This window comes from Camelus bactrianus, chromosome 6, assembly GCF_048773025.1.
Source record: "Camelus bactrianus isolate YW-2024 breed Bactrian camel chromosome 6, ASM4877302v1, whole genome shotgun sequence".
Taxonomy (NCBI): domain Eukaryota; kingdom Metazoa; phylum Chordata; class Mammalia; order Artiodactyla; family Camelidae; genus Camelus; species Camelus bactrianus.
In genome coordinates, this window is record NC_133544.1 from 25814674 (window position 1) to 25830568 (window position 15895).

The 15895-nt window shown below is 34.2% G+C and overlaps 1 protein-coding gene across 9 annotated transcripts in view; it reads left to right on the top strand.

Annotated features, from left to right (window-relative positions):
- The window catches only part of NUMB (NUMB endocytic adaptor protein), a 157420-nt gene that overhangs the window by 95749 nt on the left and 45776 nt on the right, over positions 1-15895 (top strand). For all 9 annotated transcript variants that reach the window (XM_010962556.3, XM_045522739.2, XM_074365297.1 and 6 more), the window contains one exon: positions 5980-6120. In XM_010962556.3, the coding sequence (XP_010960858.1) occupies positions 5995-6120 (126 nt within the window). In that variant the 5' untranslated portion in view covers positions 5980-5994. The remainder of the gene's footprint in view (positions 1-5979; positions 6121-15895) is intronic.

Below are 15895 nucleotides of genomic sequence, written 5' to 3' on the forward strand. Positions count from 1 at the left end.
AATGTCTTTGTCTGGTTTTGGTCTCAGGATAATCTTAACCTGATAGAATGATTTGAGAAATACTCCTTTCTCAATTGTTTTGGAAGAGTTTGTGTATAATTGGTATAATTTCTTCCTTAAATATTTGGTAGAATTCACCAGTGAATCCATTTAGCCCAGGAGTTGTATTTGTGAAAAGATTTTAAAATATAAATTCAATTTCTATTGAGGTTATCTATTTCTTTTTCTTTTTCTTTTTTTTTCTGGGGAAGCTGTTTGTGCAGTTTATTATTGAGGTTATCTGTTACTTTGTCTTTTTCTTTTTTTTCTGGGGAAGCTGTTTGTGCAGTTTATTTTATTTTTATTGAAGTCAGTTTACAATGTTATGTCAATTTCTGGTGTACAGTACAATACTTGAGTCACACAGGAACATACATATATTCATTTTCATACTCTTTTTAACCATAAGCTACTACAAGCTATTGAACATAGTTCCCTGTGCTATACAGTATAAACTTATTGTTTATTTATTTTATATATGGTAGTTAGTATCTGCAGATCTTGAACTCCCAGTTTATCCCTTTATTTCTTTTTGAGTAAGCTGTGAAAGTTTGAAACTTGCAAGGAGTTTTTCCATTTTATTTGAGTTGTTGAATTTATTGCTTAAACTTGTTCATAATATTCCCTTATTATTCTTCTTAATATCTGTAAAATCTATAGTGTTGACACCTCTCTCATTCTTGATACTGGTAATTTGTATTTTTTTTCCCCTGAATAATCCGGCTACAAGTTTATCAGTTTTTAAAAAATCTTCTGAAAAAACTAGCATTTGGCTTCCTTTTCTCTATTTTTCTATTTTCCTACTTCATTGCTTTCTGCTCTAACCCCTACTGTTTCCTTTTTTTTTTCTGCTTAATTTGCATGTCTTTGTCCCTTTAGTTTATATAGGTAGGAGCTAAAGTCACTGTTTTAAGTAAGACCTTTCTTTTTTCTAATATAGACGTATAGTGTAGGGTTTCTCAATAGTGGCACTATTGATATTTTAAGCTGGATAATTCTTTGTTGTCAGGGGCTGTCCTGGGCATTATAGAATGTTTAGCAGTATTTCTGGCCACTATTTATAAGATGCCAGTAGCATCTCACTAGTGACAAGTTTGTTGTCCCCTAATGCAAGACTGTTCCCTGGTTCAGAACCCCTGATTTAGTGCTATGAATTTCTGAGTACTCCTTTTGTGGCATCCCACAAATTTTGATATATTAGGTTTTCATTCAGTTCAAAATACTGTCTACATTCCTTTTTTATTTTACTTTGACCCATGGGCTATTTTGAAATGTATTTTTTAGTTTCCAAATATTTGGCAACTTAATTCCATTGTGATCAGAGATCATAGAATGATCATACTTTGTATGACTTGAAGCTTTTTAAATTTGAGACTTGTTTTATGGCCCAGAGTATGGTCTATAGTTGGTAAATGTTCCACATGCATTTAAAGAAGGTGTATTCTGTTGTCATGGGGTAGAATGCTCTATAAAAGTCAATCAGGTCATGTTGGCCAATAATGTTTTTCATTCAGGTCTTGCTGTTTATACTCTTGATGATTTTATTCCTACTTATTCCATTAACTATTGAAAAGTTAACTATTGAAAACTATTGAAAAGGGATATATAGCCACTCCAGCTTTCTTTTGAATTATATTAATATGGTATATTTTTTTCTATCCTTTTGCTCTGAACCTATTTGTGTCTTTATGTTCTAAGTGGGTTTATTGTAGGCAGCATATAGTTGGGTCTTGCTTTTTTATCCAGTTCGATGAAGAGCTAATTAGCGTTTAACTACTGGGGAACTAGTGTCACTGCTAAAGGTGCTGTCTCCCCTATTCCTGATTCCACTGAGGGAACATGTGGCGATGGGGGCCAGCGTTCAGGACCATGGTGGACGGTTGGAGGTCTTGTGAATACTGTTGGATCCTCCTTGCTGTGCCCACCTGGAACTGGGCAGAGGCACATGAAGGCAGGCCAACCATCTGGGGACCCTGCGGGAAGCCAACAACTGTGCCTGAGAGAGATGAGACTTTTGAAATCTTGACTTGCACTGTTATTGACCAGTGGAAATGTTCACTGGCCTTAGTACTCTGTTTAACCAGTTGTTGGATTGTGGAAGATTAAGCATTGCAAAATTTTAATCACTGGTATGGATATATTAATTCATGCTGGCCAGTTAAATGATGTTTGCACCTCTATCATGTTTGAGTGTGCTGGGTTTAATTCTATTTGCTGTATCCTAACTCTAACCCTAAAAAATAAAGTAATGATGAGATCATCACAAGAAAAGTTTTGCCTATAATGAGTTTATAGTTCTCCTGACCTCTCCCCTGAACTTCAGGTTTATACACATAGTAAATTTTCTAACAGTTTTTACTGACCCAGATGAATTGGTTCAGAGGGCAGTCCCTTAAGGAATGCGAGATAAGAGTTGATGATTTAACTTTAAATTAATGTGATTGAGGCAACACTGGTGTACCCAAATACAGAAATTTGAGTAAAGGAGCAAGACTTAAAAATATAATTGGGAAATGATCATAGCTGGGGTAGTAGTTTGTGTTGATTATTTCTCCAAGAATGATAGTACAAATAGGAGAACACCAATCGAGGACTAATACTTGGGGAATACCCTCAATGGGTGGGAGAAAGTAGAGGAAGCCCTGAAAGCATCAGTAAGAACAGAGGTGAAGAAAATAAACCAGAGGAGTAGAATACTGAGTTGGGGGCGGGGAGGCAGAGAGGAAAGAAGTGTACAAAGGAGAGCTGGAATTGTGGTGTCAAGTTTTGCAGAGCATTTAAGGAATGAGAACATATAAGTCAGAGAAAGCAGAGCTTGTCTGTCTGAAGCTGTGACAGGGACCTGAAGACCCACCTGAGTTGTGGCCAGCCTCCTAACCTCCTTCTCTTTCCTTCCAAAACAACCGGTGGTCCCTAGGTCTCCTCTGCAGAAATCCGTGGGCTATGTAAAGCATAGTTCAAGAATTACTGACATCTAATACTCTTTGTAGAAATGCTGATAGCAAACCATTTTAGTGCTGTGAAAGTGGCAAGATATTTCGATCCCCAAATTGGTTGACAACTTCCAGTCTATTCTCTTATTGGTCAATAGAATAATACCACAGTAAATAGCTGCCCAAATAGCAAATAAACTTGTACTAGAGCTATTTAGACAAAGGTTGGATGTTTTCCTTTAAGGGAAGTTGTCAAAGTGGTTCCTTTGTCAATGGGAGGTTGGCCTACTATTAAATGCAGTCTCTTCCAACACTGATGATTCTCTGGTCTTATATGTCTACATTTATCCTACCTAGTAAATATCATCAAATATGATGGTATCTACTTTATCTTTCATTTCTTCAAATTAATAGTATGCCATATATATGATACACACTGTATTAGGATACAAGGGTACTATTTAAACAAATAAGTTTAAACAAATAAGACAGTCTACCATTAGGGAAATAGAAAATTGCTGTAAGATTTGATGACTGCAGTAACATAGGTAAGCAGAGGGTGTTAATGGGAATCACATGAAATGGAAGGACTCAGACAAGATGGGGGCTTGTGAGAAAAAAAAAAAATGCTAGCTTCTTTGAAGGCTCTGAGCTGACTCTTTAAAGGTGAGTAGACTTTAGCCAGAAACAAACAGGGAAAAGTTAGCTAGGCAGAGGAAGGAAAATGTACAGAGGCTCTGGAAGAGGGCATACATGATTTGGAGAACTGTAAGTAGTTTAGAATGGCTGGAGCTTAGCAAGTGAATCAGAACTGGTGAGTGAAACCAGATGAAAAAGGACTATGTTTGCCGCAGTTAGGAGTTTGGACTTTATCTTAAAAGTGATGTGAAGCAATTCAAGGATTTTAAGCAGAGTAATTGCATGGTCAGATCTATATTTTAGAAAGCACTCTGGTGGTAGTCAGGAGAACAGATTGCAATGGACCTCTCTTGGAAGCAAAGAGGGCATTAAGTTATTAGACTTTGCAATGATGTAAACAAAAATGAGGAGAATAGAACTGATGTGGTGGGTGGAGAAATTAATTCAAGATACACTAAGGAGGTAAAATCAGTAGTTTTTGGTCAGAGAAAAAGTAAAAGCAAGAATGGCTTTCAGGTGTCTGGCTTGGCCAGCCAGGTAGATATGTAGTCTTTTTTGCTAAGAGAAATAAAAAGAAAGGAGTCATACAAGCTTTTTGCCTCAAGATCCTTAGAATGCCAACTTGAGCAAAGCTGTAGGTACTTTTCATTTTTCTTTTATTTGCATTTATGTGTATTTTTAAAATGTGATATAAAGGACTATAGCAGGATGTATTATCAGGGAGGGCTGTGGAATTTTTTCTGAAAGTCTATTAGATTAAAGTAGACTCATTTAAGGTAGTTTGGGAATGAGTGATCTACTTAAAGGCAAAGGAATGGATTACCTTTTGTCCAGTCTTTTGATTATTTACTATCTATCTCATCTACATATAAATCACCTTTGAATTGAGAAATAAATTCATTTTTAGAAAATCCAGGCATTTTTACATTACCATTCATCTGTCAGAATTTTTACCTTTTAAGAAGATATGTGGTAAGATTGGCTTGTCTATGTAAATTAGCTAATTTGATAATAGTTCTGCTGTGGTATTATGCACTTCAAAATACAAAGTGATTTCCCTCAGAATGCAAACTTTGATTTTCAAGTCTTTCATTGGTGTCATGTGGGAATTAATGTTCAATCCTTTGCTATTTAACACTCTTGACAGAGAGGATATTCCCTTTATATAGCTTTGGCACATCATTTTCTCGAGTTAAGATCTCTTTTTAGGCTGGTTGGGGTGCTTAAACCCGCAATGCTCCTTAACAGAAAACTAAAGGTATTGGTTTCAGATTTTGAGATTTACTGTATAAAGGGACACTTATTCATTATGTTTACTTGGCTCTTGAATGCTCCTTTGTTTCTTATCAGATAGGTCTTCCTTCCCTGTAGTTTTGTGATTTCTACTGTGCCTTTGAAAGCATTAGAGAAGTGCCTCTTCCAGTAACAAAACAAAAACACTTACTGTAGCTTAATACTTTTTAATTTACGGAGTCAACAATGAGACTTGGACCTTTGTCCCTAAAAACTATTAGATTACTTTTGTGTCTGTAACGAGTATAGATATGAAATTATATTCTGATACTATACTGCTTGCAAGAAATTTCTTCTTTAGAAGAATTTAATCCTGGTAGAACTTTTTCTTCTTTAAATATTTTTAAGCTTTTTGTTTACCTCTTTTTAGCACGTATTTTATTTAAATGTGTAATTTTTATGTTTTTTGGGGGGTGGTATTAGGTTTGTTCGTTTATTTATTTTAATGGAGTTACTGAGGATTGAAACCACAACCTCATGCATGCTAAGCACACACTCCACTACTGAGGTAAATATGTTTAAAGGAAACTTTATTTTATTTCTTTTTATAAAATATATTCTATCAAAAGGCTTTTCTAGCTCCTGCTTTGCTTAGTGCCTTCTAATAGTAAGCAAAAAATAGTCCCAAATTTCAGTATTTCAGAATGATTTTATCCTAATAAAGATGAAAGTTTTCAGAATATTTTCAGAAATTGCTAGCAGTCTATAATTTTGGCATGCATGTACAGATTTCCTTATTCAGGAGTTAGAATGAATTTGAGAGTGGGGATACTCATTGGATTATTACTGTAAAAATGTTTGAAAATTCTTAGAATAACATTTCTTCAAATCCTAATAGAGATTATTATCATTTTATAAGAACTAGTATTCTAATTGTCTTCTCAGAAAGCGAAATGATTTGTTTGTGTGAAGTTAGAGTTACCCTAAGAGAAAGTACACTAATTGCTCATTTCCCCCCAAAATAAACTCTTTAATTTGGGATTCTAGTTTTTTTTAATTAGTGTAGTAATCTAAACTTTAACTTATGTGAGAAGATAATAACTTTGTTTTCATATTTCTTTTACTCTATCTGCAGGTTATAAAAATTAAAATGAATAAACTACGGCAAAGTTTTAGGAGAAAGAAAGATGTTTATGTTCCAGAGGCCAGTCGTCCACATCAGTGGCAGACAGATGAAGAAGGAGTTCGTACTGGGAAATGTAGCTTTCCAGTTAAGGTAAGAGCTCATGTTTCTGTAAATCTAGATGTGGAAAAGTTTTGACAGTTTACTGTATGTGAAATTCCATTAATTGGGGCAGTTAAAAAAGAACGCTCTGAAAGTTAATCCCTTTATATTCTGCTTCAGTGGTAGAATTAGTAAGAAGAAAAATAGATTATAATGAATGAGTTTTCTCTTTATATTTAAACAGGAATTTCTGGTATATAATACGGAATCACTACAAATAAGATCGCTTTTGATGAGAATACTAATCTTGAAATATCTGTAAATCCTGAATTATCAAGAATCAAAGTATTTTCAGTGGGATATGCTTACTAAGTGGTGGGGCAGAGGGAGCAGGAGTCTGCTTAAATACAGGCCTGGTGTGTTCTAGAAAATCTTAAATCAGAAGAGTTAAATCAAAAGAGATTTTCTCTTTAATCTTGTGACTTTTAATCATACAGAAGTCGTTTAAACTAATGCCTTCATCTGTCAGATCGGAAAATGGAAGCTTAAAGAGGCTAAGAACATAGTGAAGCTCTAGAGATGAGGTTCCATGCAGGTGCTTTTTGTTACTGCTACTTGAAACTGGAGAAGAAGGGTTTATAATTAAGGTCATGGAAGGAATAAATGTCCATACTCTACTGTTTAGTGAAAAGAAGCAATTACAGTAATTATATAAATATGCTGTGAGATGTATTAAGTATAGGTAAAAAAAAAAAAAAGGAACTAAACCAAAATGTTAATATCTTGAAGAAAAAAATTTAATATAAAGTGTTAGTATTTTTCTCTATTTTTTATAATATTCTTATGTGTGAATATTCTTATTGTGATATTCTCTTCCATTTTATTGCCTCAGTATTATTTATTGAAATGTGGACTAAAGCTTCAGAAAGAAAAAAAAAATCTATGTGACAGGAAAAGTGATTTTTAGAATCTACAGGTTAAAATGATACATGGTTTTTAAAATACACAAATTTTCCACCATATGTCAATAACTAAACATTTTCCTGATTACTTAGCTTTTTTGTCTGTGCAACTTGTTTGCTGAAACTTCTTTTGTAGGAATAATAAACTTGAATATTTAATTTTATATGCTTAGTATTATATTAAAATATGAAAGTAAAAAACACCTCTCTTACATAAAAATTAACACTCTTCTCTACTACCCTCCCCCCTAGCAAAATAGTAGGTTCATTTTGATTACACAAGTTGAGTATTAAGTATATGAAAGTGGGTACTTTTAGACATTCTTGATTGCTTGAAGTATACAGTGCAACCTCATGGGGGGGCAATTTGGAAGTATCAGTTAAAATTTTAAATGCAGTTTTCATTGACCAGCAGTTTTACTCTTAAGAATAACATTTAAATACATTGATAGATAAATACTGGCATGAGTGATCATTCTAACATCGTTTGTAATAGCAAAAATCTGGACATAAGTTAAATACCATAATTCTGGGATTGGATAAAGAAATCATGACATCCATTAAGTGGAGTTCTTTGCCACTATTAAAAAAAAGAATAAGGTAGATCTATATTCACATATTTGGTAAATTATTTTGAACACCTATTATGTGCCAGACAAATGCTAAGTGGTAAGCAGATAAGCATCTTGCTCTTGTGGAGTTTAGAGTCTCCTTGTGGGAGAGACAGACTTTAATTAGATATTTGCATTAATAGTACATGATTACAAACCAGATAAGTGCTTTTAAAAAGAGGAACCTGGTTCTGTAAGAGCATGTAGCAAAAAAAATTTAACCTAAACTAGGGTACAGGGAAGGCTTCCCTGAGAGAGTGACCTGATATCTAAAGATTGAGTAGGAATGAATTAGGTTCAAAGATAGGCAGAGTGTTTCAAAATTATAAAAAGTGTATGTGCATGGACCCTAGTGGTGAGAGGAAGGAATGATATTGAAGAGCTAAAGGAAGTCTGTAGTTTAGGAAGTTATATGAGAAGAATGTGGGAAGTAGTAGGGCCCACATTCTTTGTAGGCCATGTTAAGGATTTTGGACTTTTAGAGTTAGGGGTAACCCTTAAATGGTATGTGTTTCATTATTTGTTTGTTTGTTTGTTTGTTTGTTTTATTGTGGTAAAATATACGTAATGTAAAATTTACCATTTTAACCATTTGTAAGTGTACAGTACAGTGATATTAACAGCATTCATACTGTTGTGCAGTCATCAGCTCTACCTCTAGAACCTTTTCATCTTCCCAAACTGGGACTCTGGCTGCAGTTATTTGGAGGTAGCCGATAGTGGATGCAAGGAGTCTAGTGAAGGATCCCTAATCCAAGGAGAGATAATGGTAGGCTGGACTAGGGTGTAAGGTTGATACCTCCTTTATTGTCCCAAACCGATAGAAGTGATGATCATTGATATAGGAAACACTGAAAGAATATTCTTATTCTCTGCATGTGCTTAAGAAGGATGATTTTGGTGCATTATTAAGTGATAACGAGAAGGTACAGTACAGTTTATATAGAAAGATTCTGTTTGTAGTTAAAAAGAAAAATCGTATATATGCTTATACATTTAAGAGATAATCTGTAAGAAGATGACACAGGTAACTCAACTACAGAATGGGAATGAAAGATTAGGAATCTTTTACTTTTCAATGTATATCTTTTGGAACTAGTGACATTTCTTCTCATGAGCATATATCATATTTGTAATAAGCATATATATTTTTAAAATTTTTCATTCACAGGATTCTAAGAGGCTGGTATACAGTGTTGAAATAATTGTAGTAGAGTTAACTGAAGCACTCTATTGGCTATGAAATATATAGCTGTAAAGTATTTTGTATGAGATAAGTAAGGTTCAAAATCTTTCAGTGTAGTTCTTGTTTGTCATAAGAAACAGCTGATTGGGATGTGCTTTAAAGATAAACACATAAGATACAAGGTTATACCTTACACGGGTAGGGAAGCTTATTTAGGGCATTTTTGTTTGGTCTTTTCCAAATGGCCTTTTGAAATCCTTTCTGTAAGACATTCATCCTGTCTGCTATGTTGTGCCCTCCCCTTACTGCCTTCCTTCCCCAACCCATCCTATCCCACCCCATCCCATAAATTTATGTACAAGTGACCCAGGGTAGGAAGGAGAATCAGAACCTGAAAATTTCCATAGCTTAGAAATTGATGCATTTCCTCAGTCAGAGTTAGCTGTCAAATGATGTCTTATCTGGCCTTTCCTTAGAGACCACTAAATTCTGAACTAGTCATAAATTGGTATAAAAAGTTTCCCATATAGGCAACTAGTAGGGTAGCAGGCATGCTCATGGAAGGAGAACATGTTTGGGGGTAGAGAAGATGAGTTTCTTTTGAGGTACACACCAGACATGCACATGCAGATCCTCACTGACTTCAAAACCATCCTGAACTTTGATTTTGAAGTTACAAATAAATTTTAGTGCGTAGGTGAGTTTGCAAATATGGAATCCTCGAATAATGAGGGTTGGTTGTATATAAATGATTGTTGAAGTCATGAGTAAGTGACATTGCCTAGGGGAAGTGAGAATAGAAGAAGGCCTGGCCATCATTCAAAAATCCACAAATGACAAATGCTGGAGAGGCTGTGGAGAAAAGGGAACCCTCCTACGCTGTTGGTGGGAATGCAGTTTGGTCCAGCCACTGTGGAAAACAGTATGGAGATTCCGCAAAAGACTAGAAATAGACTTACCATATAGCCCAGGAATCCCACTCCTGGGCATATATCCAGAAGGAACCCTACTTCAGGATGACACCTGCACCCCAATGTTCATAGCAGCATTATTTACAATAGCCAAGACAGGGAAACAGCCTAAGTGTCCATCAATAGATGACTGGATAAAGAAGATGTGGTATATTTATACAATGGAATACTACTCAGCCATAAAAACCAACAGCATAATGCCATTTGCAGCAACATGGATGTTCCTGGAGAATGTCATTCTAAGTGAAGTAAGCCAGAAAGAGAAAGAAAAATACCATATGAGGTGGCTCATATGTGGAATCTAAAACAAACAAACAAACAAACAAACAAACAAACAAAGCATAAATACAAAACAGAAATAGACTCACAGGCATAGAATACAAACTTGTGATTGCCAAGGGGGCGGGGGTTGGGAAGAGATAGACTGGGATTTCAAAATTGTAGAATAGATAAACAAGATTATACTGTATAGCACAGGGAAATATATACAAGATCTTATGGTAGCCCACAGAGAGAAAAAAATGTGACAATGAATATATATATGTTCATGTACAAATGAAAAATTGTGCTCCACACTGGAATTTGACACAACATTGTAAAATGATTATAAATCAGTAAAAAATGTTAAAAAAAAAAAAAAAAACTTTCCATAGGTCAGACAAGTGGCCTCCATCACGCTGAAAAATAAAATCAAGACTTGTACATTAAAAAAAAAAAAAAAATAGAAGAAGGCCTGGGACAAACCTAGAAGGAACAGGCAGTAAAATAGATATCTTCAAAGGAAAATAAGAATGAAGCCAGAGAGAAGGGAAGCCAGGAGAATGTGGTCTCAGAAGCCAAGGTTTCAAGGAAGGAGAAAGTGGTCAGATGCTATAAAGAGATCAGGTAAGAAATCCAACTTCATTAGATTAAATATTTGAAAGTCTTGGTGACTTATAGTGAAGTCATGAGGATGTAGTCTAGATTTAGGAGTGAATGGATACAAAATAAGGAGACAGCAAGTCTAGAGATTACCAACTCAAGAAGTTTGTCAGACAAGTTTGTGTGAGGTTGGGGAGGGGTGGGGGAAGCATTTCAAGAGGTACAAGGAAACTTCTGGTGGTAATGGCTGTCTGTTACACTGATGGTGATGATGGTTTCTCTGGTTAGGGTACTTAGCAAATTGTATACTTTAAACATGTATAGTTTATTTTATGTCAGTTATACCTCAAGAAGGCAGTTAAATTTTGTTTTTAATGAAAAAGTTTGTCTTCAAAAGTGAGCAGAAAGGCAGAGTAACAAAGAGGGTGTGATGCTGAATAACTGTGTGTGTGTGTGTGTTTTAAGTTTTATTAGATATAATTTACATACCATGAAATATACTCATTTGAATTGTGTAAATCACTGGTGGTTTGCTTTTATGTTGAATTTTGTTTTTAAGATGGGAGAGACTTAAGATAGTTACAGGTCTTTACAAAGAGGCATGTAAAGAGTGGATTCGTTTTGTGGTTGTTTTCTTTTCTTTCCCATTATGATTTATCACAAGATACTGAATGTAGTTCCCTGTGCTATACAGTAGGACCTTGTTGCTTATCGTATTTTATATAGGGTGATTCGATCTGCTAATCCCAAACTCCTAACTCTTCTCTCTGACACTACTTTCCCCTTTGATAACCGTAAGTTTGTTTTCTGTGTCTGTGAGTCTGTTTCTATTTTGTAAATAAGTTCATTTGTATCATTTTTTAGATTCCACATATAAGTGATATCAAATTGTATTTGTCTTCCTCTGACTTATTTCACTTAATATGATCATCTGTAGATCCATCCATGTTGCTGCAAATGGCATAATTTCTTTTTTATGGCTGAGTAGTAGTGTATATCTATACCACATCTTCTTTGGAGAGTAGGTTAGTTTTAGACTGAAGGAAGGATGCTGCTTTTATTTTAACAGTCACAAAGGTAGAAAACAGGGTATATGCACTTAAATTTATAGTGTTGGTGGATTGAGATGGATGGAGTTCTATTCTAAAGACGTATTTTCTCAAGGAAATGGGAAGTGAAGACATCTGTAGAAGAGTGAGGAGAAAGGTTATGGAATTAGGTTTTGAAGACAGTGGCATAACTACTCTAGAGAATGGACAATATAGAATATGCAGTTACTAAACATTGTGAAATGATTATAAATCAATAAAAATGTTTTAAAAAAAGAATATGCAGTTACTAGAAATAGAAATGCAGTTACTAGACATTAATCAAGTGAAACTACAACTGGTTTGAGCTCTGCCTTGTATAAATATATTAGTGCTTATGTGAGTATAATAACTTATTATAAAGTAGTGATTAATTAGAGTAAAGTAGCTTTCAGAGCTTTACTTGCAATTCCATTTGCTAGTATAACAGATACAATTTTTTAATGGAGAAAATTTTAATGTTAAAAGTGAAATGTTCCCTATAAAAACTTTATCTGGTGGTTCTCAAAGTGAGGTTCCTAAAATTTTTCATGGTATCCTGAAGTAGTTTCTTTTCCAACTATATATCTGTGTGAAGCCAGGTTTTCTTCATATACTTAACCAAAATGACATATTGCGACACATTAAATGTAAATACAAATATGAGAATTCAGTTTTCTTCTGTTAAGCCAGATACTAAAGAGATTTGCAAAAATGTGAAACAGTGCCACTGTTTGTGTGTGTGTGTGTGTGTGTGTGTGTGGAATTTTTTGAGGTGGAATATATAGTTATTTTTATTAAAAATATTATTTATGTTAACATGTAATTGGGTTTATTATTTTAAAACTAAATATATATTTTTTAATTTTAAGTTATATTTTCCTTTAACAGAGGCACTGTGGATTGAACCCAGGACCTCATACACACCAAGCGTGTGCCCTATCGCTGAGCTGTACTCCCTCGAATTAAATATTTTCTAAGTTCTTATTTTTAATTTCTATTATAGTAATTATCAGTGGATAGAACTGACCCCAAAATTTTTTGGCATCCTCAGTGTAATGGGTCCTGAGACCAAATAATTTGAGAACTATTGATTTAAATAGTATGTTTCATCAACTAAAGTGATATAGTAAGAATCTACCTGTAATTGCCTAATAACATTATATTTTAAGAAGCTTGTATTAATTTTGGCTGTTAAATAAATTAGTGGAATCCAAAACAGTTCATCAATCCTCTTTTTTTTTTTTTTTTAACTTTTTTTAGGGGGAGCTAGTTAGGTTTATTTATTTATTTTAATGGAGGTTCTGGGGTCATTGAACCCATGACCTCATGCATGCTAGGCATGCACTCTACCACTGAGCTATACCCTCTCCCTGATCCTCTAACTTGTAATTAAAATCTTAATTCTCTGATTATGTAGAATATATAGAATGCAAAAATGGGCCTTCTGTTACGTAGATTCTGAAGGTTATGTATCTTCAAATTTGGAAGGATAGAGATTAAGGGGCTGGATACAGAATTTATACTTATTAGTATAAATTGGTCTAATTATTTTAATTACTATTTTGTCAGTAAATATTCACTGTTAAATGAGATGGAGGGACTTTCTTATCCCTTTGGTTTAGGTTTATAAACCTAAACCAGGAATTGTGCTGGTATTACAAACAGAAGAGACCAAATGGAGAGCTGAGCATATGAATGCTAGACTTGAATGTTTTTACCTCCTAGACCAACGTTTTGCTGTATTAAGTGATCTACCAGTGGTTTAGGGGCCCAATCCTTTTCAAGATAAGAACTGCTATTGTGCTAGAAGTTATAACGTAGTATTTTAATAACAGGCCTTTCTTATTGTGTATAACCATATAGCCATGGCACAAAATATAGAGCTCTTACTATTTCAGTATTTCTAAGAGGCTAGTTGTGGCTTACTTAACCTATAACACTTAATAATCTGTGATTTCAGAAGATTTTGGTGCAAAATGTTAGGCCAAACTAAAAGCTGCTAAATATAATATATTAGGAAAAAATGCACACATGCAGAAAGTAAAAAGTAAAATGGGAAAATAATCACAGATGTTATATCAAGGGAATACTATTAAGCCTTTAATGAAGAGATAAAAGTCATGCTTTATCTGTTCATCAAAGCCTTTCAGTTCATTTGATAAGCTTACCAATTCATTTTATGTATATATATATATATATATCATTCTAAAACTTGACAGAGCATCAGAGAAGGAAACTACAGACTAAATTTATAGATACAACACAGAACTCTTGATAAAATATTAATAAGCCAAATCTAGCAATCCAATTAAAGAATAATTTATACCCTCACTCATTATTATCAAAAGATAAAGGGAACGAATATGTTTTATATCAGAATGGGACAGGTCTTTACAAGCATACACACAGAGACTTCCCACTACTTTCCATTGGCTAAGATTGAATCAAATCAAATTCATAGTTGTAAGAAAAATCCAGGAAGCAGTTATTTGGTGTTTTCAGTCTGGAAACCGGTTCTTCTGGCAGAGAAACCAGTTGAAAGAATAGCTGCCATGTAGGCAACTAGCAATGCCAGGCCCAGTCACTGTATCATACCTAATCTTACGTATCTTTCCTCTTGATCTTTCTGTCCTTTTTCTTACTGCCACTGCTTTAATCAGGTCCTCATCTTTATTTTCTCCCTTAGACTACTATAAAAACTCTTGACTGTTTTTCTTGCTTTCTTCCTTGGAAGGAATAGACCGTCCAGATTATTATTTTAGTGCTGTATTAGTGATCTTCCTAAATTGCAAATACAGTTATGTCACTTACCTGCTTCCTGTCCTTCAGTGACTCTGTAATAAAGTTTTAGAGAGACACCTAGACTTCTCTAAAAGTATACACTTTTAGCCAAACTACCTGAGTTTGAGTTTGCTCTGTGCCAGTTAATAACTTAGCCTCTCTGTGCCTCCATTTTTCATCTATAAAATGAGGACTAGTACTAAAACTAGTATAAGTGTTATGAAAATTAAATTAGTACAGTACGTGAGAAAGCACAACACTGTCATGTAGTGAGTGCACCATAAATGTTTTACTGCTGCCGCTCTTGTTATTGGTTAGATGCCAGCTGAATACTGGAGTTTTTAATCTGCATTTATTTCTTAGGTTATTTTCCCTTAATTGATTTTTTGACACTGCAAGTTAAATATCTTCTCTTAAATAGGAACCAGAGCTTTTACAATATAGATGTTTGATGCCTGAGGAATTACTTACACATTGGTCACCAACCTCTCCTACCTTTAAAAATTCTGTTCATCCCAAGAGATTTTCTGCTGCTTATAATTTTATTGCCTGAGTGTAACAATCTTCTGCATACACAATAATGTTTTATTTCAAAGCTGCCTCCTGCTATAAAACTTAAGTTAATGTCCAGCTGTATGAAATAAATCAACTAAAGTGACATTTAGTTGAACAGATACATTGTTCTCACAGCTAAGGTTGCTAGCATGCTGGCAATGACAACTATGCCATAATTTGCTCTTTCTGAAACATTAAAAATTTGGGAAAATGTGTCCTTGGATCAGAGCAATGAGATATTTCATACAAGTTTGTAACATAAATTGTGAAATGTTTTATGGTTTATTCTTCCCAAGCATTTTAGTTACTCATGATTTGCTGTATATTTTGCAAAGAAGTTTCAGCTCCGTTCAGTGACTCTTAAGAATTGATTTTCTTTGTGACATAAGATGCAGTTAAGAGTTCTGTTACGTGATATTGTTAGGGAATCCTTGATAATACCTGATTATTTGAAGCCAGGACTTGAACTCCAGTTGTCTAGATTTAGAGGGTTGTGTTTTTAAGCACTATATTATAATTGTATAACATAATATGTTAATGAAAAATTACTTCACTAAAACAGTGTTGAATATAATTTAAACTTAAATTTTTTTTTCATTAAAGTGATATATACTTGTGGCTAAAAAATGACACCTTCCCTACCCCTAGCCCCACTCCACAGTGACATTTTTAACTATTTTAATTTCTGCTTCCCATTGGTAATATTTTAATTTCTTTAGACAATATGGTTTTACTGTCTGTTCTTCATTTCCCCGTGTTTATTATCCATTCCCCACTAGAGAGAAGAGAAAGGATGATTTAACCCACACATCCTGCCCTTCCTTCTTCT